This window comes from Heliangelus exortis, chromosome 1 (assembly GCF_036169615.1).
Source record: "Heliangelus exortis chromosome 1, bHelExo1.hap1, whole genome shotgun sequence".
NCBI lineage: Eukaryota > Metazoa > Chordata > Aves > Apodiformes > Trochilidae > Heliangelus > Heliangelus exortis.
The window spans coordinates 118554931-118580020 of NC_092422.1; the positions used below are offsets into that span (position 1 = coordinate 118554931).

The following is a 25090-nucleotide window of genomic DNA, read 5'->3' on the forward strand; positions in this document are numbered from 1 at the left end:
TTTAGCTACATCTTGAGAAAGTTGAGAACTACAGCAACCTGTTAAAAGCAAGCAAAGAGTAAAGGGCTCTACTTTGTATTGCAACAGGGGGATTTGATAGATGCTTAAGTTGACAAAGTCTCTAGTAGACCTGCAGGGGAGAGAAAAGCTGCAGCACCAACAAGATATGAAATAGGGTCAGCTTCACAGTCCAGGAGGTTGCTATTTGAGGCAAAGGACAAAACACATTTTTCACTTAAAGACATTCTTTATTCAATCTTTTTTATATACAATATTCTTTTTAATCTGTAAAAAGTACATATGCAGGATTCCAGGTCAGAGGCAGAAGGTTTCCACATCAGAAGATAGACTTTTGCCCTTTTATTATTTCAGAGGAAAAATAATCTGTCAGTTTTAGACAAAGCAAGAGTAAAGGCAGAATGCAAATCCCACTTCCACCAAGCAATTAGGATTAAAGGCAACAATTCACCATAACAACTCAGGCTGTCTCCTTTGACTTCAGCAGTTCCCAACTTTTCTGGGCAATTACAGAGTTAGAAGGGGCTGACAGCCAAAGCAGCCAGTGCTTATCATCTCTGCTACAGTTGTATGCACGTAACTTGTAAAAGAGCTTGGGTTTCCCCTTCATATGGCAACTCAAACTCTTGATTCAGAAGACTGCTTCTCTAAATTCAAGAAGCAAGAGAGGGATGTTTTATCAGGATGAACGTATCTCCTACCTACAGCGTGGCTCAAGACCTTGCTTTCAGTTTTCTCAGGTAACAAGAAGCCTGTTTCTTATTTGTCCCCTTAAAAATATGTACTTATTAATGTACATAACAAGCTCAACTTGCTAAAAGCCTGTTACTACAGCCCTGAGATGTAAACTGCCTCATTATTTTCTGTGGATACCAGGTTATACTGATGATCCTCTCAGCACTAATGATCTTAACAACTTCTCTACTCAAACTGGGGAGTCAGTCACATTATGAAGATTTGTACTATCGTCTCCTAAGGGACAGAAGAGGGGATCATTGAAGACAGCCTTGCTTAGCTCTAAGTCAAGACTGTTAACCTTAAAGGAAGGTATTCCACGGAGTGTGTAACTGGTTTCACTGTTAAGAACCTGGGCACTGAACATTCAAATCTTGTAAAATACCAGGTGGGATATGTCAGTGACCCACAAATTTGGAGTAGGGAGCTAAAGGAGCCTCAAAGGTGTGACTGGCACAGGAAAATACTTGGTTTTGCCTTTACTGCAGTTGCTATTTTCCATACTTTTCTTAATCCTTCAATTTTAAGGACCATATTGCCTAGTAAAATGAACACCCAGAATATCACTGAAGGGTTTTGTTTTTATTTAGAGGACAAAGCTAAGAAGCTGACTTCTTGACTGCAGGACACACACAGCTCCAGGTGGTCAGTGGAAGCTGCAGAAATCTGTCTTCTTTGAAAAGTCAAGCTGTAAGTGTTAGGAAACAAAAAAGTACTGCTAGCAGATCCTGACCAACAGGCAAGCTTGAGGCTTGGGTTAGAGAAAGAACTGAACATCCTTGTTTTGACTGCATGCAAACAGGAAATAGACAATTCTGGGATTTCCAGGCTCTTGCCCAAATCCAGTGTGCCAAACGTACATGATTTTCTGTTCTTTATTTCATCCTGTAAGAGGAGAGGATATTGTAGAAATTGCTAAAATGGGACACCTACCTTAAGAAAATGGGGATTGTTTTGTTAAAGAATACAGTGCAAGACTTGGAAACAACCAGGACTAAAAAGTCATTTTGTGCTTAAATTTACACTTTAACTTCATGAAAGTATGTAAGACAGCAGCAACAGAGTGAAAATGGCAATATTCTACTGTATCTTATGTACCCAGAGGGAAAACAGTCTGAACTTTGGATTGCACTGTGCTGCAGATCACAACCTACTTTTCTGTGAAGGACTCAGAACGAGGGCACCTCACTTCAGTCAGAAGTTTCAGTATCTGTGGTGCTTGGCTGTTATGCACCCACCTTGCTGAGAACCCATTGCCTCCAAACTCAGCTTGCTCTAGAAATCTCAGGATGGATAGATTCATGTATGATACAGCAATTAGTCCATAAAATGCATTATTTTTGATAGACTGTGCACATCAGTAGCTTCTGGAGGAAAAGGACAGTTTGTACTTTAAAGAGCAGATAAAGTAGAAACTGACAGCTGTTGGGGTAATGGGAAAATGGGAAAAAAGTGTCCTTTATTTGGTACCTGCTGCTTGTCTACACAAAGAAGAAATAGCAGTACTGTACATCTGCTACGAGAAAAATACCATCCCATACCGTGAAATGGCTTAGGTCCTCAATTCAAGCATTCTTGTGGCAGTGAGTTAACCCATTGAGATTCATGAAGGAATTAATGTGAAGGGTCACTTTAATTCACAAGAGGAGAGTGGAAGAGTGACAAACAATGGTGAGAAGTTCGCTGTTTCTGGGACTCCAGAATTCTGTCCTTGACCTTCCTCTGAACAGACTGGCAGCCATTCTACATCTGCATTTATCAGGAGGTGTATGGGGACAGGTATAGAGGGTGCAAAAGTGCCTTCTTTTTTTTTAATAGAAGATAATGGTTTCCTCTTTCTCTGTTGAATGTCCAGAGAACAAGGCAATTGAGTGCAGTTTTAAGTAACAGTTCTCATGGGATGAAAGAAACTCAGTTTGGAAACATATCTGAACTTTGGACCATGACTAACTGTTCATTAAGTCCCTGCATACTAATTAGAAAAATAACTATTGTGTGACCAGTAAGAAGAATCCATTTATTAAGCTACTTTTTCTTAAAAAACAAGTACATAACAGTCAGTATTATTTACTATATCAATGACTTCATCAGCTCTCAGATTATTTTTAAGATACTGCTTCAAATTACAGTAACTAAGTAACTAGTATTAATGTAAAAACATTGAGATTGGAGATTTTTCCAAGCTCTATATCTTCCTTCTCTTAAGCTAAAGTAACTATCTGCAAAAAAGCATCTGATAGCATTTTGTCATTAATCATGTGATGATTTCTATGTCTAAGATAGTGTCAAAGACATATGAAGGTAATTTTTATGGGGGTAATTTTACTGTAATGTACAGTCAGATATATTATAATATGACAGAGAGAAAAGCTTTATATATAAAACTTCAAATATAAACTTTTTTGAGGATGGGAAATTGCACTCATTCCCTTTGGATCTGATTGTGTACTGCTGTAGCTCACTAATTCTTCCACTCACTTTAGTATGAAAACATAATCAAAATTGTTTGAAGAGCCAACCTGTACACTAATTAGGAGCAAAAGAAGAACCTCACAGCTCTTTTTCAGCAAAGGGGTTAGTCACCATGGCAAAGGCATTTGAAAGGGAATAGAATTAAAGGGAAGCATTAAAGGTGAGTAAAAAGAATAATATGAGCTGTAAAGATTTTTGAAGAATGGTAGAGCAAAGAGGTCGAGATATATTTGAAAAGAAGAAAATTTTAGCGAGTAAATGAAGATTGAAAGAGACCCCATTTAAGTGACACTGCCCAACTCAGCCTAGGAATACTCAGAAGAAAAATCCATGTAGGTAAAGTATCTCATTTCTCATAAACCAATGGAAGAAGAGACTCTTCAGATTCTTTTTTTCACTCATATATGAGAGATGTCATGTTGTTTTCAAAGAAAATCATGTTGACTTTGTACTGGATCACACAGAAGAAAAGGAGTTTTGTAAGCTAAAGCAAAGGCAGGTTTTGGCTTCTGTCATACACATACCCACGAAGAAGGTTCAAAGAATATATCCAAAGAATGAAATATAACTTTCAGGAATAATACTGATTGTGTGGAAAAATATAAAGCAACAAATTACTGCCGCTTTGCTCAAGGGGAACATTTTTAAGTGCTATACATTGTACCCTGTTACATAAATCATGAGAGACTCTTCTCATGTTGTTATCTCTATTTATTTAGCTAAAAGATCCAGGACTAGTAAGAAAATGTTATTTTTCCACGTGACAGGATTTTTGAGGAAGGGAAACTTAGGCTCCTTCCTACCCTTGCAATATGCTCCAGACTCTGTGACTGCTGCTTGCCAAAGGAACTAAGCCCATATTGAACTCCAAACCGAATGCTTACTGTTTTTTTATTTGGAGATAAGATATAACAGAGATATTTCACATTAATTTGAAAAAGGATAATGAGAAGGCAATAGTTTTTATAGTTTAGAGTTTAGTTTTAATAGCTTAGAGGCCCTGAGAATGGCTGCCAGTCTGGACAAACAGACGTTCCTTAGAAAATTCATCACTCCTGATGCTGCTGGTGCAGTGATGTTGCGTTTTGTTGCTGCTTTGTTCATGCCATCATCAAACACAAAAGAAGAAAAATAAAATCTAGGTATTTGGAACCCACCCGATCTGAAGCGGTGACTGGTGTGTTGTTCCTTAAAACAGCCGACAGCAGCAGCAGCAGCTTCCTTTCCCTGGATTGGGAAAGCCTCTTCTTCCTTATGCTGCTGTGTTTATATGAAACAGTAGATTTCATGACTTGTTAGGATTCAATGCACATGAAGTCTCTGTCCTGCAAATACCACACTACCATGTTTTGGTCATGTATAAAACAACTTTTTTTTCAGTTTTAACTTATCTATGTGTCGAAAAGCTTTGTTTCTCACGTCGGTATTTGCTTGACTCAGAGGTCTAGTTTTAGCAAGTCTCTGTCTCCTCTCCTGCCTAAAGTCTCAAGTGGTCCATGTAAACAAATCAGAGCTGAAAACAGTCTCTCTTCCTCTTTATAGAGCTGCTTTTATCGATATGCAGGATTTCCTGACAGTGTGGTGTTGGCTAAGTGTAAAACAGGCAGAGGATGAGCTTCTGTGTTAAAAACCCAGTTGTCTAATGGTAGAAGGTCATCATTGGAGAAAAGCAGATACAAATACCTAGATATCGAGAAAGAGAGGAAAAACAGTGGGTATTAAAGCAGAGCAAAAGACAGAGAGGGGCAACACAGAAGCTTCAGGCCCCACCATTCAGCATCTAGAGGTATAAACAAGCTACTTGCTTTCTGTATTTATACAGCACCCACACAACCTTCCCCATTGTAATGATCTAAAGGTTATTTTTATCTTGATCTAACCCTTCAAGTTGTTATAAAGATACCATTTTAATATCTCCAAGTGACTTCTGTTTTTCAAAGCTCCTTTCAAAGACTTGCAATGGAAAACAAACATCAAGATAAAAAGCACAAGGATTCTGGGGACAGGAGAGAAGTTGGCAAAAAATTCTTTTTGACAGTAAAGCCACTTGGAAATGACTAATCCTCTTTAATTCCAATCAAAGGTTTCAAGGAAGCACAAGAGAAGCCACTAAGCCATGCCAGATATCTCAGTTGTTACCACCATATTGGAAGCTGGTTCAGTTTCTTGTGAGAGAAAATGGGCCAATATATTGAATTCATAAACATTGTATACACTGTAGAATCACAGAATAGTTTAAGTGGGAAGGGACCTTTAAAGGTCATCTAGTCCAACATCTTCAATTAGATCAGGTTGCTCAAAGCCCATCTGACTTGACCTTGAATATTTCCAGAGATGGAGCACCTACCAGCTCTCTATACACCTGGTTCCAGTGTTACACCACCCTTTATTGTAAAATATTTCATCTTCATATCTAGTCTAAATCTACCCTCTTTTCATTTGCAACCATTACTGCTTGTCCTATTGCAACAGGCCCTACTAAAAAGCTTGTCCCCATTTTTCTTATCAGTCCCCGTTAAGTATTAAAAGGCAGTGATAGTGTCTCCTGAGCCTTCTCTTCTCCAGGCTGAACAGCTCCAACTCTCTCAGTCTGTCTTCAGACCTCTGATCATTTTTGTATAAAGCAATGCAGAGCAAATGAAGCATGCAACAAAGTTGAGGTTTCTGCACACCCATGGGAGAACAGGTTCTTTCTTGGTTCTGTTTTCTCAATATACACTTGTGAGCGTGACTGAGCTGTGCTTTGGTGGAAGCATTTGTGGTAGGGATGTTTGTCAAGGCTTCCAAACTCTACTGCTAAAATTCAAAAGGCATTTCCTTTGTTCTGGAAAACCTGACTGTGCAAGTGCAAGCTTAAAATCATGGCTGTGTGACAGCAGCATGTGACAAAGAGGTGTCACTCATTAGTGGGCTTTGTCACATCCAGAAGGCACACACACATCATTCTGCCTTCACTCTGCTGAGGCTGCTGTTACTTCAGTCCCTTCTCAACCAGACACTGGTTGTGTCTCTTCTCTACAGTCACATGTCACTGTCTGATCCTGATCCTTCTTCGATTGCCTTTATTTGCTGGTTGTATCCCCAGCACAACCCAGTCAGTGAAGCTGTGTTTTCCTTCTCTTCCTCATCAATTAACCTTTTACAGATAAAAATTTCTTGGTGAGATATTTCCTTTTTCTCTCTCTTTATTTTTCATTTCTCTTTAAAGTATCATGTCTTTTCTTTCCTCCTCACTTTCTTGCTTTGCAACTCTCCAAACCCTTTTTCACCTCAGCAGCAATGTTTCATCTTGCTCAGATTAACCTTCTTCATTTGATTCATGCTTTTCTTTTGAATAACCTGAGGAACCTATTTCTACATCTTTCTCTTTCCCAATGAGCAGCCACTGTCTTGCCACTCAGACTGCCCAAACACAATCTATTTTTGACAAGCCAAAGTATCTGAGCAGCAACAGTGCCCATTTGAGACAGGTAAAAATTTTAAATTTGAAGGGAATGAAGATGCAGAAGTTATCATAAATTGCAGAAAAGATCACAACAGGCATTCCATCATACACATTTTATGCAACTCTTCTGAGGGACATCTTAATTTTTCTGATGGGATCACACTCAGGCTGTCTTCATTTTCATAGCCACTTGAGCTTTTCTGACCTTGTGTTCTTGAATTTTATCTCAAGATGATACCAGTTTCTGTTTGGTTATCATATCAACGTCAAATATCCAATACTCTGCTTTTAAACAAAACTTCCTTTTGTCCCACAAATGGGAAATGATCCAAAACAAAAGCTAATAACATTTCTGAGTTCCTCCCTAGAACTTTTGCAATACTTGTACTACAGTACATCCAGTTACTCAGTGATGCATCAGGGAGTTTCCACATCTCCTTGGGATTACTTAAGATGCAGACAGGATTCTGGTGATATTTCAAAGGTCAGTCTTGTCACCACAGAAGTCCTTTAGGAGCAGACTTCATTCTGTTATTTGGCTTTTATAGGCAGATCAATCATACAAGATCAGCTGCTGGGGAGGTATTGTTTCTCTGACTGGATCTGCTCTCTCTTTGGGAGTATAGCTTTTAGGCTTTTTAGGCTTCAGACAATGGACTTGAAGGAGTAACTGAAATAAAATTAATGAAGACAACAAAGGCAGCAGCAGTGGCTGACTTTATTTTTGTAATGATAACACAGGGAAATGGAGTATGACTATGTAGAGGACTCTGGTAAAGAGTCAGCAGAAGGACAGAATGGCTGTACTCTTCCCTTATATGTGATAAGCTCAGAACCCCTTTTTGTAGTGAAACATGTGGTGCCCAAAGCACCTGTACTGCCAATCTCAGGACCTGCTTTCTCCTTGCTACGTTTTTAGCTCCCATTACCCCAAATCAATCTTCACATACATCAGCTACAGCCAAAACCTGAAAATGGGATATTGCTGATACTGTGAACTCTGCTGTTTTGTAGAAACCCTGTTTATTCTGGAAAGCCTGCATGGTAGACTGCCAAATGCTTGCATCTTTTTTTTTTTTTTTTTGTCACCTCACTGGGTTGTAAAGACGTAAAGGGCAACTTTATGAGTCTTAGTTTCTGACAGGTTTATCAACAACATATGTATCATCCCTTCCATCACACGATGGTAGAAAGTGCAATGGATATGTGAGCAGAGGCAACAACGAAGTCTCCTTAAAGCAGTTCTGGGCTCATTCATACTGCCAGTAGTGATTTCTGTTGATGGATAAATAAATGTTTTCCATACTTCTATGCAGAAGGGAAAAAAAAAAAAGATGCAGTAGGGAATATAGCCATCACAGACACTTTTCTTCCAAAAGTGTACAATTCACAAGATTAACAGGGAGGTAACCAATACAGAAATCTCAGTAGATTTCAATGCCAGAACAATACTATGAACTTGCTGATATAACGTGAGTATCAAGAAAATCATCATACATTAGAACACATTACTTCAGAGGCAACACTCCAAGAGCAACCACAACCATGTGACAAAGGAGCTGTTTTCATAGCTGGTTTGTGTCACTGATGAAGATGAGTAGCCATGATATGCTAGATCAGTTTTAAAAACAGATCTCTTAATAAAATCTCCATAATATGTTCCAGTCCTTATACTAGTTTTTGTTATTGTTATGGCACAGAGGTTACTGTATATTCCAGTGTAGCATTTTTTATTGTTAATTAAAAAGAAACATGGTGGAAGACCAATGACTCTGAGCATTTGACCTTGAACCAAATATGCAACAGAGTGCATTAGCCTCTTCAGGATGGACTACAGATGTCCTGATTTAACTGAATTGAAAATATTTAATTCTGTAAGAGAATATAAAATATCAAATATAAAATATTTGTGCTACAACAAAAAATATTCTAGAGAAATCTGCTGTGGGATAAATGCAAAAAAATCAAAGGGCATAAGGGACTTTCATTCCAGACATTTAGTTCCTTCCAGTGACACACAAAGGAAAAACAGGTTCTACAATATCAGAGCATGGCACATACTTGCATAACACATGCCCAGTCAGTGTATCCTAAAAAAAAACCAAAATCTTTTGCAAAGAGTGTACCTTGAAAGAAGATAACCCCTACTCTTCTGTGATAAGAGAAATCAAACAGAAGTTTTAAAAACTAAAGCTCTGTCAGCATAAGGTTCTTGTATGGGAAATTCTGCTTGTCTTTTCTGCTGGCAAAATAGGCAGACCTGGGACCCAAAAGCTGGGAATAAAAGAAAGCCCAAACCAAAAACCATCCTGCCAAGACAAAAGAATATTTGTAGAGCCATGGTATTCTTCTAGAACTGAGATGCTAGCTTTTACAGGAAGATACAAAAGTGAAGAGAACTTACTTCAAAGTTTCAGCAAGGAAAAAGCTCTGCTGTACATCATCGTATGTAGGAGATGAGGAATAAACATCCTTGACACCAGAAAAGCCACCACTGACTCGGCAGTACTTGTCAATTGCCTGCAAAGAGGTAGGGAAAAGAAAAGGAGAATTTAACTGTAGAGCAAAATTTGGAGCCACTAAAAGATCAGGCTTGATCAACAAAAGAGGCAGCTCTTTCCATGTTGCATTACTCTGTTGTGAATCATTTTGTCAGATGATGCTGTGAATCTTAATAGTTTATGCTGACCAAAAAAAAAGTAGAAGCATAATCCCTCCAGAACTACTAATAACACCACAGTTGGCAAAGTGCTAGATGCTAAACAAGTATTCTGGGAAAGAACACTTTCTCTCCTGTTGACTGATACTGATGGCAGAATATGGACTCAGAAGACTTTTGGTCTGACCTGGTACAGCTCCTCACAGGTAACACAAAGCAGAACATCCATCAGTCAATCAATGCAATAGGTGTTACCAGGTACATAGGAACATGACAAATGTTCCTTGATTTTGCATCTGGAAGGGTTTGAAGTATTCTTGGAACTCTGTGACTAGCAGGTTGTCACAAGGACTTACTGAAAGTAGGAATAAAATACTGCATTCATCTTTAGGGACTGTGGATTTCACCTTATAAACTATAAGATAGACTATTTCATCTTCTAGCCCTTGCTTTCTCCCCATATTTTTATCTCCTACATGTGCTTTTCTCTGTTTCCCCTTTATACAGTTGAAATCCTCGTCAGCTTGTGTGCTGGACTGCAGAGGACCTCTTTATCTTTAAAGCAAGAACTTTAAATCCACAAAAATTCCATGCAGAAAGGGGCCAATGGATCTGTGATTCACCCAGCTCGTCAGCTCCAACACAGTGCTGCAGAAAAGCACAATGAAAAGCAGCTCCACGGAACGGAGGAGACCGTAAAGAATGAGCTGGAGCAGCTCCGTGCACCTCTCGCCTACGCTCTGATTATTCACCTCACGTGCGTGACCTCACAGCACACAAGGACATCAGCCATTAAAACCAGCCCCAAAGAAACGACTTTGAAATGATTCACAGGTTATTTGTGCTTTCCCACTGCTCTGGTAGTGCTTCCTCAGCAGACACCATCTCTTCTAATAGATTCATGCAGGGACAGAGAGGGCACAGTGATGAAGGAAAATGTTTGGCTCAGGATGTCCATCATTACCAGCTACAACACTTAGCTACCTGCAGTTCAGTAATCTGTGATGGCCTGTAAACCTGTATGAAGTTTCTCTCCACATGGTGCTTCAGGCCCAGATTTTCATTAATTCTGATTGTTGCCAGTTATAGTCTACAGAAGCAGAGGAGACTCAAGGCAGGGAAGCAAATCAGTTTTGAATTATGCCCCTTTTTAAGCACAGAAAAAAAGTTCAATCAAAATTAACTCTTCAGGGTCCTTTGCATTTTAGAAATACTGGGAAACAAAGGAGAATCTTCCATTGTATGCACACATGAAGGATGCTGGTAGATGCAATCACTGAGATCAGGAGAAAAAGTGAAAAGGCAAATGAGCAAAGTACCTAGTCATGGCACATCAGGCACTACAGCTAACCTCCTCCTAGTACACACTCTTACCCTGTGGAAATGTGAGGCTGTTCACAGATTAAAGAATAATCCAGACTCTACCAAGTTCCTCCAAATTTCTGAAGATCAAGATTTTTAAAGCAGTGAGAGACTGGGAAAAGGATGCTATTGGACTGGCTGTGGCTGTAGAGCCTCGACTTATACCAAGAAAGGCACTGTGTTTCTTGGAAAAACCTAATCCTCAATGTATTTCCTTATCGCAAGTAAAGCTTTCTCCAAGTTTTGACAGAAATGCTCCCTTTAGATCTGATTATTAGTGCAGGCTAGGGCTACACTGAGACCATTCACATGTTGGGACTTGGGTTCACTACAGTCTGGAGAGAAAGGTGTATGGGACATTTCTAGCCCAACAGCATCACACACACGACAATCTCTTTGTCTACATACTCTTGCACATCAGAAGTGACAACAGCTTCCACTTGACAGCCAAACAGGAAAAAAATTTAAAAAATAAATTATTTGGTTGCCTGACTTCTAAAGAAATAATACATACGTTGTTTAGGGAATAATTTACATATTCTGCCTCACAAGCCCTACAGCTACCGGCAGGTGCAATATGAACAAAAAACCCACTTTGGTTCTAGGCAGGAAATGAAATGCTCCCTTTTGCCAGTGTCACCTTTTTTATAATACTGCAGAACACCACCTTGTCTCTACTCTGGAGTGTGGTGAGAGGGAGTAGGGATGAAGATGTGGGTAAAGCCCCAGTGGTTCCATCCCCTCAGAATTACCCACATGCGGTTTGACCTTGCAGGTGTTCCTCTGGTCTACGCTCAGCAGCAGTGACACAGTCTCCACATGGGAGAAACTTGTCAGTGATTGTGATGAAATGAAAAGAAGGAACAAATGGCATCACTGTTAGGACACTGTCTCCTTCAACTTGTTTATTCTGGAGACTGTAGACAATAGATTGCCCTGAGATCCTGCTCCCTGCTCTAAAGATGTCATGCTTGGGTAACTAAGTGCAACACTGGTGAAGCCAGCAGGCTCAGAAGCCTGAGGAAAGAAAATGTGTGATTTATACTGATTATTATTTTTTCCTCTTATAATTCCCAAGTAATCTTGTCTCTTTTTTCCCTTTTATCTTTCTCCCTGGGGAGACAGGCTCTTGCTAAACTGGAGTTCAGGGTAGGCAGAGGATTCACCCTAAATAATCAGAGATCCATATACTGCAGGTAGTAATGAACTATAGAGGAAAAAAATCTTCTGAAAGACTGCTATACAGCTATTCATCCAAATATGAATAAATAAAGGGTCCTTGATTCAGAGGTGTACAGAACTTCAAGACACTGGCTGAAAAGTTTGATGCTGTAGACAAGCTGCTCAAAAGGCATTCTGCCATCACACACATCTTGGATTAGTTGGTGTGGAGGCATCTGATTTGCCACCCAAATAATAAACAGTCTCCTTGATAAAATGACCCTAAATTTATTGCACCCTAGAATATAGGGAAGTCCCGGATGACTGAAATGGTAGACTTCAGTAGCCAAATGAGACAATTCAGTAAGAATTCCTGCTCAGATATTGTGGCAGGGGCACACACAGGGACAGTAAACGGTACCAGGGATATCATTCTGCTTTTGCACAGGGCTTGCAGATAGTCAAAACCTGAATATGCAATTCTAGCATTTATTTTTATTTTAAAGGATGATGAATTGACGTGGGTGGAGGCATTTGGAGGAAATGCTTTACAGCAATAGACAATGCCATTTGTTTAGCATCTTAAGTAGATTCAGCAGTAAGCTTATTACAGTCTATGAAAGCTCTTTGGAAAGAAAGTATGGGGGAACAAAAGACATTTAATATGGTGTAAGAATCATAGGATAATCCAGTGATCAATGGCTGAAACTAGACAAATTCAAATGGGAAATAAAGCATGTATTTTTAACAGCACAAGTAATTAAATAATGGATAAAGTACCAAAAGAAGTTAATTTTCCAGTTCCCTTTACTCATCAAAAGTAGAACAGAAGACTGTGCAGTAGTGTACACTTGCCAAATACATGTATCTCAGCTCAAAAAATGAGACAAAGAAAGACTGCAGGGCCTCTGACATACAGGGTTGATCCATCATCTTTGGAAATAAAATTGGAGGTGCCTCTGATCTGACCTCAGCTCCCTTCATTCCTCTGAGGCTATTTCTGTGGCTGTGTGTGTCACTCTTCTTCACTATGCCAACAACATACTAACAAAACCTGACAGTTTCTTCACCAGCTGCAGTACTCACAGCTTCCAACACATGAACCCATGTTCCTTTCACCTCCAACCTATGCCTGGCTCTTTTCTGTGTACTTTGCATCACTAAGAAGAGAGCTACAGGTTTTCTCCACACCATTTCACTGTCAGTCCTCAATTTGCCTAAAGTTACCCAAACTTGACATCTTGTATATTATTATCACTGTAAGTAGAAACTCTAAATGAATTCTGCAGCCTCCATAATGCAATACTACTTAGTCAGATTTGCAAGTCCCCAGCCTGTGAATGTGAACCCTTCATTCACATACTTTAGATTAGTAACTGGCTTTAAATGCCTACTGTGAAGTGCTGGCTCCTGTTGCTTTCAAATAATTAACCTGAAAAGGATTTTAGTAGTTTTCTGTATTCACCCTGAATATCTTGCATGCATATTTCTGTAAAACTTCAGACAGCCCCCCAGCATCCCTTCATCCCATTTGGCTGACCAACTACAATTGAGATGGATGTTGTCTCTAGTGGTAAGTAGGGAGAATTAGTCTCTTTTTCTTAGGAAAGATAGAGACCCTGTCACAGTGAATTATAATCAGTGAGGGAATGTAAGATTGTTGACTTCCTGGTTTTTCTCCACAGACACTGGATTTGGATAGATATGACAAAACAGGCCTTGGTCAAAGCTCATAATCTGCAGTAATATGCCATCTAAAATACCTAGGTAATAAAACCAAAAAACAAGCTGCCAATGGTGAAATAGATAAAGTACAGAACAACGACCTGCATACACATAAAATCCAGCCCTTTGCACAAATCCCCATTGATAAAAGGCAGAGAGAGGGCTGGGAGTGCTAAATGCACTATACTTATAAGTCAGGTGGTTCTACAGTGTATCCTTGATCATCTCAAAGAGATGCAGAATGACAGAAGCAGACCTCTAACATAGTGGAGGTAAGGACAGGGTAAATACAAAACTTCCTTAAGTATCTTCCACCTGATGACTGCAGGCTTCTCAACAGATCTCTGTCTGCAAGTACCTTTCTGGGCCTCCTGTCACTGGAGCAAAACTGGCTTTCACCTACAGAAAAGTCTCAAGGTTGATCTCTTTCTTTGCTACCTCCCTCATCTCTTCTGGCTGTAGTAAAAATATTTCATTAGTGTCTTTTTCTCTTTAATGTTTATTCTTATCACTGTAACTGGCTTGGAGCTGTGTTTCCAGGTGTGTAACTGCTGGAGCTGTAGCAGGCAAGTGGAGGAGCTGAAGGAATCCACAGATCTTGAAGATGATCAGAAAACTATTTGGCCAGCAAATAAATTTTGTAGGAGCTCAGTACAGACCAGCAGGTGGAAGCAGTGAGAATGAGGAGATCAAAAAAGGCTCACAAGTTCTTTCAGGAATTAGAAATAATTTTAAAAATTATAATATTATATTGCCATGTAAAAACAAGGCCTAGTTATTAATGTATCCTATAACCTATGGTTTTCAGATAAAGGAGTTCTCCATTTACATACACAGCATGAAAAAAGGAAGGCCATGAGTGTAGATCTATGTTAAAAATCTTACAATGAATCAAGGCTTCTGTAGACCAGTACAAGCATTTCCAATGAGAAAGACTCAGAAGCATTTTCACACTCAGGAATTTGATTAAAACATCCAACAGTTAGATTTGAACTCAGGAAAGCAGCTTTACAACAAGGAAAAAAAAAACCAAAACCCAAAAAACAACAACAAAAAAGCAACAATCTCTAATCCCTTAGCAACAATTTTTTCCTTTTGTGATCTACATCTTGTGATGCTGTAATTTTTCTGTTATAATTGAGAAAATCTAAACTGACTGGCAATTTTTTCCCTTCTCATCAGACAACTAAGAAAAGAAAAAAAACATGACACCAACCCACATATGTGCATATACAAGCTATCTAGTCCACAGACTATAAAACCTGAGAACAGTTGTCCTACCACTTCTTTTACTAGCTCACCAAGATGACACTGTAAGAATAGCTTTCTCTTTAAACCTAAAAAGAGTGTGAACACATGCTTAACTAAGGTATTTATAATACACTTTCATTTCCCAAGATAAATTTCCTCTCTCAGGGGCTGCGGACTACTGATAACAGTAGGAGTCATGACCAGTGGATTCTACTTCCATGCCTAAAACCCATCAGCTGCCTAATGCTGAACACATTGCTCATTTGTGCATCTGATGCAGCAACTGCAAAACAGGAATAACTGTGCACACCCCCATATGTATCCTGGTTCACAACAACTCGTGAAAATCAATTACATCTGAAGTGTTTCAGTACCAGTAGATTACAGCGGCTACAAAAGGAAAATACGCAAAATTAAACTATTGACAGAATAATTACTGACATTAATTACTCCATAATAAATACAGTTACCTGTGTTGCCTCCCAGCCCCACTGCCTGTATTTGGGATCGTGGGTGAATCTCCACATATACCAGTAGGTCTCAATCACCTCTGGTCTTAGGATGTAATACTTCTCATTCTGCCGCACTGCCACCGCCTCTACGCCACCATCAAATTTGAATGCTTCTGGGCCCAGCTTTAATGCTGTAGAGGGGAAAAAAAAAAGTATTCCTTACCAATCTTTGCAGGAAGGGTGGATAGCTGACTGCTATATCTCAAGCATGTGAGAAAAGCAGAAACTGACTTGTCTTCAAGTAGTCTCATAAATATTTCCTGTTGTCGAGGCCTATAATTTTTCTCATGAATAATTTATCCAATTCCTGTGAGAAAACTACCAATTTTGACAGAAGAATGGTAATTATCTTGAAAACTAATGAAATGCTAAGAATATAAACACATTAAGACATTCAATTATAGGGCAAAATTAAAGTGACTGACATCAGTTCTTTACAAGAAGAAGAAGAAAAAAAAACAGGATCAGCGGAGGTTTTGATGCACTCTGATCCCACCCAGCACAAAGGAAAAAGATCCTAGAGCCATGTCAAATAACCTGCATTTTCATCCAAAATCTCTTGGTGTAGGGAAGTGCTGTCAGGCCACCGTAACTGATGTGCTTCTTAATGTGATCCTCAAGTAAAGAGTTAACAAGTAGGCAATGAAAACCTAGCCACACCTGATAATAAATCTCTGAACTAAGAGATCCACTATTTCAGCCCTTAAAGGAGGCTGCTGTGGCCCTGTGTTAGCATCTGGAAGACTATCCCACAGAAGAAGGAGGTTATTTGTAAAAAAACTGCCTATAATGCAGACATGCAATTATGTAATTCTTTTTTTAATTATACAAATACATATTACTCCTCAAATTTGACATAAATAATGCACTCTTATCTACAGCTGCACCCCAGCTTTTGCTTTGGTAGAGAATATGTAAGGTACTGAACTTTGAAGCTGCACTCAAGCTTTAAAAATAATCAAAGCAATTAATCATGTAATTCCTATGGGCTAGAGGCTCAAATTAACCATGGTTGCATTAGTCTGAAAGGAGAACCTAAGAATACCACAATGAAAAATATAAGCACCTCATACAAAGCAGAAAATTGCAAAAAAAAATTTCCTTAATCTCTTTATTTCAAGGGAGTATCGCTCTGTACGCCAATAGAAAAAATTACCACTCTGCTTCAGTCACATATATGGTAAGCAAAACTCCATCAAGAACGTTTATGAGAATTCTTTCAAACTGCACTATTTTAGCAGTTTCAGTAAAAAAAAATTACAAATTTTATTACAAGATAAATGATATTAGATACAGAGTTCTACCTAGCCAAAATGAAGAGGATAAGAATGGGTATGCTGGACCAGATATAAGTTCAGTCTGATCCAATATCATGGCCTCCAACAATGGCCAAAATCAGACAAGGATGGGACCAGACAAGTATGTGAGACCTTTTTCCAGCAGGCTTCTTCCAAACTAAACATTTTTTTATGTGGACATCAATTATCAATAGATCTATTTCCCAAGTACTTACTCGATGTTTCCTTAAACCTGTGTAAACCTTAAGCATCCAAAACAACTTCTGCTATGGAGTTCCGTATCTCCAATACCTCTTCAGTGTAGAGCCACATTTTTTTTTTCATCTCCATTTTCAGGTTGGATCCTACTAGGCTCATTCAACCCAATCTTGGAGAAGAGAGTGAACAGCTGATTCCTATCCACTCTCTCCACTTCCATGGTGATTTTGCAAATCTGTTGTATCCTACCTAAAATGTAGCTTTTCCACACTGAAGAATACTATCCAGTTCAATTGTTACTGGAATGGAAACTGTTCCATACCTAAGTTTCCTTCTTGCCTTTTTCTGCAACTCTTCTATTTCTAATATATCAATTGAGAAATGAGAGGACCAGCCTGAATACAGCACTATAAATGTGGACAAGATTAATACACTGACATAATGACATTTTCTATTTTGCTCTTTCTCACTTTGTTTTTCCTGACTGCTACTGAACTGACGTTTTCATAATCTCAAGAGCAATTTCCTGAATTGCAATGGTCAGTTAAGAGCTCATCATTTTATAAGTGAGGTTAGGAATAATTTTTTCATAGGTGTCTGACTTTACACTTAACTACACAGAGTTTAATTTAGTAATTTATTACACAATTACTCAGCCTCATAAGGTCCTTGTGCAATTTTTCAGCTTTCTTTCATCGTTGCTATCCTCAATAGCTTAGTTCTCAGCACACTTACTTCACCATTCCCACCCTTTTCCTGATTATTTATGTGTATATATTTTTAATTTACATATACACATTTTAAAATATAAAATGTAAATACACTATACATGTATATGTATCTATTTAAGTATGCTTATAAATACATGTAAAATATATCAGAGTAACACTGGCTAACCACCTTTTGTCCATTGCAAAAGCTGGCTATACCTCTAAGCTATTTGTGACACTAGAATAATCTTTTTTCTCCATGCAAGTATTTGTTGTAAATGTAAATATCTTGCTGGTATACTTGCTGTAGATGTAGATATCCTTAAAGGGCCTTATTAAAGAACTTCTGAAAAAGCCTTTTGGATATCAGGTAAACTATGTCAGCTGTAAGGCTCTTATCCACCCAAGCAGCTGGATTTCAGGCAGTGCTGCTGATGCATCAGCTACAGAAGCTCTGACATCTTCTCTTGCTTTGTAGCCTGCTGGTGCATTAAATCTTCAATTATTTACTTGTACGTACTTCCAATGTTTTGGGTCATTCCAAGAAATTCTACCACCCAAGGATGTGTGACCCCTGCATATTGTGACAATATCACTGAATTTTTATCTGAAAGCACGGATGTAAAATTAATCACAGCATTAGCTATTCTGCTAATAGCTGACTAAAGTAAAGAAGCTACTAAGAACATAGAACCTTTCAGAACATTCTTCTGTGCAAAGAACCATCTAAGACCATTGCACAATCCCATAGTAGTCATACTTCCAGGTATTTTAATATTAACAGGGCCGTCAGGCCATAGTCTAAGCAGAGACAGCAGATGGGAAACAATTTCACACCACAGTGCAAAACTGCAAAGTTAAAGCAGTGCTATTTTAAAAGAGATTTTAACTGATTCCAAGTTGGACCAGACATATACTGCAGTCTACTATGAGCAACCCTGGGAAAACACAAGAAAGGAAAGTTCTGGTTGGTTTATATGAAGAAAAGAGCTCTCTGCCCTCAGCACCTTACTGTCTCTTCTGGGGACACCAAATGGGGCAAGGGTTCTCCCAAGCCTGTCCCCTGGGTTGACTGAAACATAAACCTATCAGCTGAACCATGACTGCCTGCCCTCTGAAAAAGAATTTTTTTCTGCAACCAGCCAGAGTGCTGTCATTAAAGTGTACAGCTATGTCTCAAATCCTGTTGTTGAAACATAATGAAGATGACATTTTGCGCATCACCTTTCTTTATGTTCTTTGAAAAATCAGTCCAGACAAAAAAACCCAAAAGAAACCCCAAGCAAACAAAAAAATCCACATTCCTGAGGTTGCAGGACTGAACAAAAGAAAACCAGGGTATTACAAATTTATCCCTGTCTGTACACCTTTCAGTCTGTTTCTTGCATGGATGTGTTCTTAAACAGTCATTAAATATGTAACCAAAACTTTTATCCTCCCCATCGTTTGACTTATTTAGGGTACAGAATAAACATCTGAAGGAATAAAATTAGGACTGCACAAAAAGCTGAAAATTTAGCATTGCTTATTTTTAAGTGTCAAATTAAGTATTTACATGCAGTTTTTCAGAATGCAAGAATAGCTACTATATCCTACCTTTTTCCCTAAATATCCTAAAATTTTTTCCTCCTCCTTTTTTTAATGCTGTTACTATTCAGGCAGAAGTGTCACTTGTATGACTAAATTCTTTGAAACAACAGGCAATTATACAATCATACCATGTAATACTGTGAATAAGTACCTGAATTCAGATCTTAAAACTGCTTGAGTTTTAGTTACCATTACTTCTACTAGGAAGTTATTGCAGAAGCTCTCTTCTCTGATGGTTGTACAAAATCATTTCCAATTTCCAAATTATATTTGTTCATGGTGAGCTTACAAATCTTGCTTTTGATTCAACTGTGTTATTTATATCTTAAAATAGCTCTATTTCTTTTCACCATTTACCCCTTGAGATGACAACAAATTTATTTTTCCAGCTTGAGCAGGCCAGGCTGTCTTATTTTCCCACTGTCAGATAAAAGCTCTGTTGTTCTGCTAATTCTTCTGCATCTTTTTCTGCTTGAAATTCAGATTTGTACAGCATATTCTCAGTGACAAATTACACGTCTTCTAAGGAAGTGTTAATATCCTCTAATCTCTACTGAAAATTCTTCACCTGATACAGCTTAGTACTGCACAAGCATTTTTCAACTCCCAGTTCAGAGAAAGAACTCCTGCCTTCTAGTGACCTTACTTCTAACAGTCCTTAAGATCTTCCCATTTACTACTCTGAAACTCTTCTGTTTTGATTGTGTCTTATGTTTTTATAGCCACTTTAAGTATAATCACCACACTTCAACTTCATGAATCAAGGTGACTACTCAAGATGTAAAATAAACCTGGTCTAAAATATTGCACTTGAGATACCTCCCGCCCAACAGTGAAGTCTGACATTGCCTCCTCACTATTCAGGTGTTTTGTTATTGCAGCTTGCACACTAATCTTCATCCTCTTTAGTTCAATTATATTTACCCAGAATGTTCTCTTATGAAAAACAGCAGAAGGTGTACCTACAAATTTTTCACTCTACATAACTGTAAGAACAGTATATATGAAACTAAAACCTGGCCTACATATCTGGGAGGACAAGAGTTCACAGCCACTCTTTCCTCCCTGGACCTTTATAACCTATTTTAGCTGACTGACTCAAAATTAGGGATTAATATGCAGGAAAGATATGCAGGAACCATATGAAGTCTGGTTTTACATTAAGTCATGTAGATCAGAAGTAAACACATGAATGTTAAAAAAAGTTATAGTGGCATAAAAACAGCACATGTTAGACAAGCCACAGGTCCCCAACAAATCTTAAAATTAATTATGACCATTTCTGTATTTGAACTAGTGAAATAAACAGTAGATAGCTTACTTGTCCTGTCATATGACTCATGACACGTATGTGCAATTTCAGCTCCGAGCTGCAAATAATGTCCAGCTTTATCATCTCTGGAACCATCTGCTCCGAGGGCAAACATTCCCCCTGCAAAACAGGTCAAATGGCCCATCTTTCTTTCAAGGTGCCCGTTCTTCCACTCCCCAATGAAGGTCAGTCCTCCATTGGACTTTCTGATGAGGTGTTTTTCTATGGCCTACAAGAAGAGTGAGAGGATTTTCAAATACTGTTTCACATGCAAGTTGTACTACAAACTCTCTTCAAAAAATAAAGTACTGTTCTCAAAACCAAAAGAATTCTCTTCTTTCAAACAGACTGCTGAGCACTAGAGGTACAGAATACAATTTCAATGCACACAAAAAATACACTAAGTGCTAAACAGTGCTACTGAGATCAAACATAGGAAAATCATGAGATAGACAATACTGCACTTTTACCTGAGAATTCAGTACATCTTATGGTTCAAACAATGTTCGTCTATCTGTTAACTCTGAGGAGTACCTAGATGTTCTGCTGTACAGTCTGTGCATACTCAGAAAATACATCCATGCTAGAATGTCAGCAACATATGTAAAGGCAGCACCTATATTCCTATTTTGTAACTGGAAATGATAGGAATGCTTCAGCCACCTCCTAGCAGCTTTCTGGTTGCACATGATCAAAGGACGGGTGAAGGTTAGAGCAGCTGTTCACAAGAAACATTCTTTCATAGGTGAGACAACTGCTACTTTTTCTTTGTACTTTTTTCTTTGCCAGTGAAGTGTTGCTTGTGACTTATGAATGGCATTCTTCTGGTAGTAAGAGGGAGAACAGGTGACCTAACTTTCCAAAGTTTGCAAACTACACAGAACAACACATTAAGCTTCCTTCAGAGACATTCCCAATCCCCACCAATCTACTGCAGTATTTACTATCTTCAGCATTACACAGCTTTTCTTGTAATTGAGATTTGTTAAAGTTTGAGTCCTATAATAATAAAGACAATTCTCTCCTTTAGCATGGAGACATTATTATTATCTTCTTTCCAGAATTCTCCTTTGTACTTCCCATGCATAATCATCTGATGGGGTCACAACTTCCTTCAAAGTGCACGAGTTGTGTGACTGGTCAGAGTACTCCAAGTCCAATTAGAGTTGAAAGATTAAAGCACCATTAAAAATGCATTTACTACTCTCCCTGCCACCCACAAGATCTATTACAGAAGTGAATTACTACCCCTTCTCCATTACTTTTCTGGTACTCACAACAAATTACACTGCAAAGGTCCACAACAAGTGTATTTTGCACTAAAAGTGGATATACTGAGAACACACAGGCAGAGGGAGGATTCCGCATACAGCTAAAACAGGATCTGGAGATCCAGAGGATGTGGAGATCATCTCTGCTACACACAGTTATTCCTTGCTATCTACACAGTGTAAGCATTGCAGTTTCTTACAACACAGATGCAAGCAGTACATACATAGATTAATCAGGCTGCAACCTGTAATTCAGGTTTAAAAGGGGATAGTGAAATAGTACCTCTCCTTTATTTGAAGGAAAAACTATGTTTTGTTTTCAACAAAATGGACAAACAAAAAGCTTCAAGCTCCTCTGTGTCTGCAGTAGGTATTTCAACCTACTCAATACCTACTTCAAGTAGGTATTTGTTTTTTTTTTCTAAGGTGATGCTTAAGTGATACAGGACTGTTAAAACAGCTGTAATGGACACCTGAGCTGTGTTGAGCAATATCTGATAATACAGAAGGCCTCCATTCAGGTACTGAAATAACATCTGACAAGCTTCCAAAGTTGTCTTCGACAAAAACTTGTCCAAGAACAACATTATTGAAAATACAGTTAGAAAAGACAGAATCTGTAGGATTAGGAGCCCCATCTGAGGAAGGCGATTACACAAAACGCAGTCTGAAATAGTTGTGTTTCTGAATGCTTATGTTTTTCTGTATGGGTTTCCAAGTATGTTCTTGACCTGAGAAGCTGCAGTGCTTGCAGCTAACTTTTCTGAATGGTTACAGTGCTATGAAACTACACCTCAGTCATGTACCCCGTGAAGAACTGCTAGTCCCTGTATAGCTAAGGCAAGAACATTAGCTTAAGCCAATGCAGTGGATTACAAGGAAAAGATGATAACATCATTAATAGGGCCCTGCTCCTTATTTACACTCTGGACTGATTTCACCGTCATTTGTATAATGAAATTTCTCCACTGTCCTCTGTCGTGCCTCTGTGTTCTGAAGGTAATGAAACTGAAGTGCTGGTCTGTATTCCTTTGGGTTAATTTCTTCATTAATACCACTGACAGCTCTGACATTCACGCTTATGGCAGGATCCAGCGAGAGCAACACGGAAATAATCGAGAGAGCAGAAATTATTAAGTCTCTGACAGCTGCCAGAGTGGTTGTCTAACAATCATACAAACTGGCACTGAAGACTGGGATGCTCCTGTGGCTTCTGCTGCTAGGGAGCCTGATGTAGTTAACTGTAGAAGCCCCTTTTGTTCTGAAAGTAGTGGTATAGGAAAGACTGGATCTGCTGAAAATACTTCCACTGAAGATGATACTAAGGTCTGTAGCGTTTGCTCTCTTGATTCAATTATGCTAGACTGTAACAAAGCCAACAGTATGATGATTATAGGATTTTTTTTTTTAAAAACATTTAATACATAGAAGTTGAGGACTCCTTTTTAAAGGAAAGTTGCTTTTATTATGAAGAGCAGGAAGTCTTAAAAGTATTTGGATTATTTATTTCCCCGGAGGAAAAAAAAATCCAAACATTGTGTCAGATTCTCTTTCAGTAGTATCTTTTTGTAATTTCTTGCCTGTTGAGGAGTGAATGGTTGCAGAAGCATTGTAAGAAGGGACAAAATCACTATGGTTGGCACCAGGAGAGCCATCAAAGGCCAGAGTTATAACCTCCTTCACAAGCTACTCCTTCACTCTAAGTCTTGCTTTGAGGTTTGGCTGAAGAACATCATCTAGGTGTCCCTCTTATAAACAGAGACCACATCTTCTGAACTTGAATGTCACTGTCTTGTATAAGGGGGTAGTTTATGAAGTCTGAAAATCAAGTTCTGTCAGCTACTTAATAATTAAGTTACACCTGAACAGACAGAAAGGAAGTATACCCAAAAAGAAAATAAATGTAACCTTCTCAAAATACTTTATCAGTCAACAACCCATTGCTTATTAACTGTATAAAATTTATAACTGATATTTACAGTAATTAACAAGGAACAACTGGGGAGCTGTTGCCTGGAGCACTGCCTAAAGGACAAGAAAACTTGAGCAGGTTGGGACAGACATCATGTATTTTTCCTGGGCTGGATGCCTGGGGCCACAGAGCCCTCCAACAAGTACTGCAAAGCCCTCACATCCATCTGGACCAGGAGGCTCACACTTCCAAAGAAGAGACTTCTTTCCAAAGAAAAGATTTCCTTCACATCAGCTACGAGATTAACTGATAGAAGAAGCTTCCTCTAAACTGGGAAATGCCCAAAACAACAGACAGAATTGTGAAAACAGAATGGTCTCTGTCTGATGGCCATGTTCTCTCTGATTTTTATGACTACAAAACCAGCATTTTCTCAGCTGTCTTGCAGCAGTTTTTGCTATATTGTGACACTCAAACACACTGCTGAATCCTTCTTTTAGCTACCTAATGCTGTCCAATAAGAAAGAGTGAGGCTCATTTCTGAGCCTAAAGGATAAGACTCTACTCAAGTCAACAGATGAAAAGGAAGCTTCCTTATCCTTCAGTTGGTGTGAGAAGGAGAAAAGACACTTTGTTCTCTTGAGGTCCCTTCCAACCCCTAACAGTCTGTGATTTAAACCACTCTATCTGGGAGGTCCACATGACTACATCGAAAGCTCAGAGGACCATCCTCAGTGCTTATCACCACAAAAAAAATCCTCAAAAAGCTTCACAGTTTCTACTTTTATGGCAGCTACAAATCTACATACTAGGGACACTGAAATTAATCTTTCTTTCCAGTGGAAGGCTGCACTGATGCTATACAGCACAGAGAGGTCATAGGTAGAGCACTTGTTTGTACTCCATATATGAAGTATATGATGACCTGGGTAATGTTTCATATGCCATGGACTGGAAATCATTACATCTGAAGAACAGATGCTATCATCTTTCTTCCTCCTAATGTCTCCAAGGAATGGGATATCACTGCCTACTGCAAGACTTGAGAGTGAGGTGTGTTTAACTTCTACTCACATCCCTGTAATAAGCTGAAGAGAAACAAATCTTTTAGACTGGTGGGTGCTGAAAATACTGCTAACTCAGTGCTACGAGAGGGAAGAATATATTTTGCACCCTTACCCTTCTGCTTGCATAAATGATGCAAAGAGCTTTTTTCCAAGTTTTGAACAACAGAGAGCAAGAAGTGTCAGCTATGGAGGAAGACCTATGTCATAAGCAACAACAAAAAAAATTGGTAGGGGAATGGGCTCTTAAAAACATTTTAAATAAAATTTCAAATGGCAATCACATAAAACAAATCTCACTCACTGACTCTTTGTCTATATCTTTCACTGTTAAATACGACCTAGGGTAAACACAAACCCTGAACCAGAAGGACATTCCACAATGTATAAATCAG

The 25090-nt window shown here is 38.7% G+C and overlaps 1 protein-coding gene across 4 annotated transcripts in view; it reads right to left on the reverse strand.

Annotated features, from left to right (window-relative positions):
- Window positions 1–227: 227 nt before the first annotated feature.
- MAN1A2 (mannosidase alpha class 1A member 2) overlaps window positions 228–25090 on the reverse strand; it is a 140149-nt gene continuing 115286 nt past the window's right edge. Inside the window, exons 10-14 of one of the 4 annotated variants that reach the window (XR_011729335.1) lie at window positions 20458–20677; window positions 15299–15471; window positions 9075–9190; window positions 4383–4908; window positions 228–1638 (exon numbers count right to left, since the gene is read on the reverse strand). Coding sequence is in view for 3 of the 4 variants with exons in the window: in XM_071761463.1 (XP_071617564.1) it covers window positions 4776–4908; window positions 9075–9190; window positions 15299–15471; window positions 20458–20677 (642 nt within the window). In the remaining variant the exon portion in view is untranslated. Of the gene's footprint in view, window positions 4909–7192; window positions 7341–9074; window positions 9191–15298; window positions 15472–20457; window positions 20678–25090 lie in introns of those variants that run through there. The other 3 variants (XM_071761463.1, XM_071761482.1, XM_071761474.1) reach the window with 3 other exon arrangements.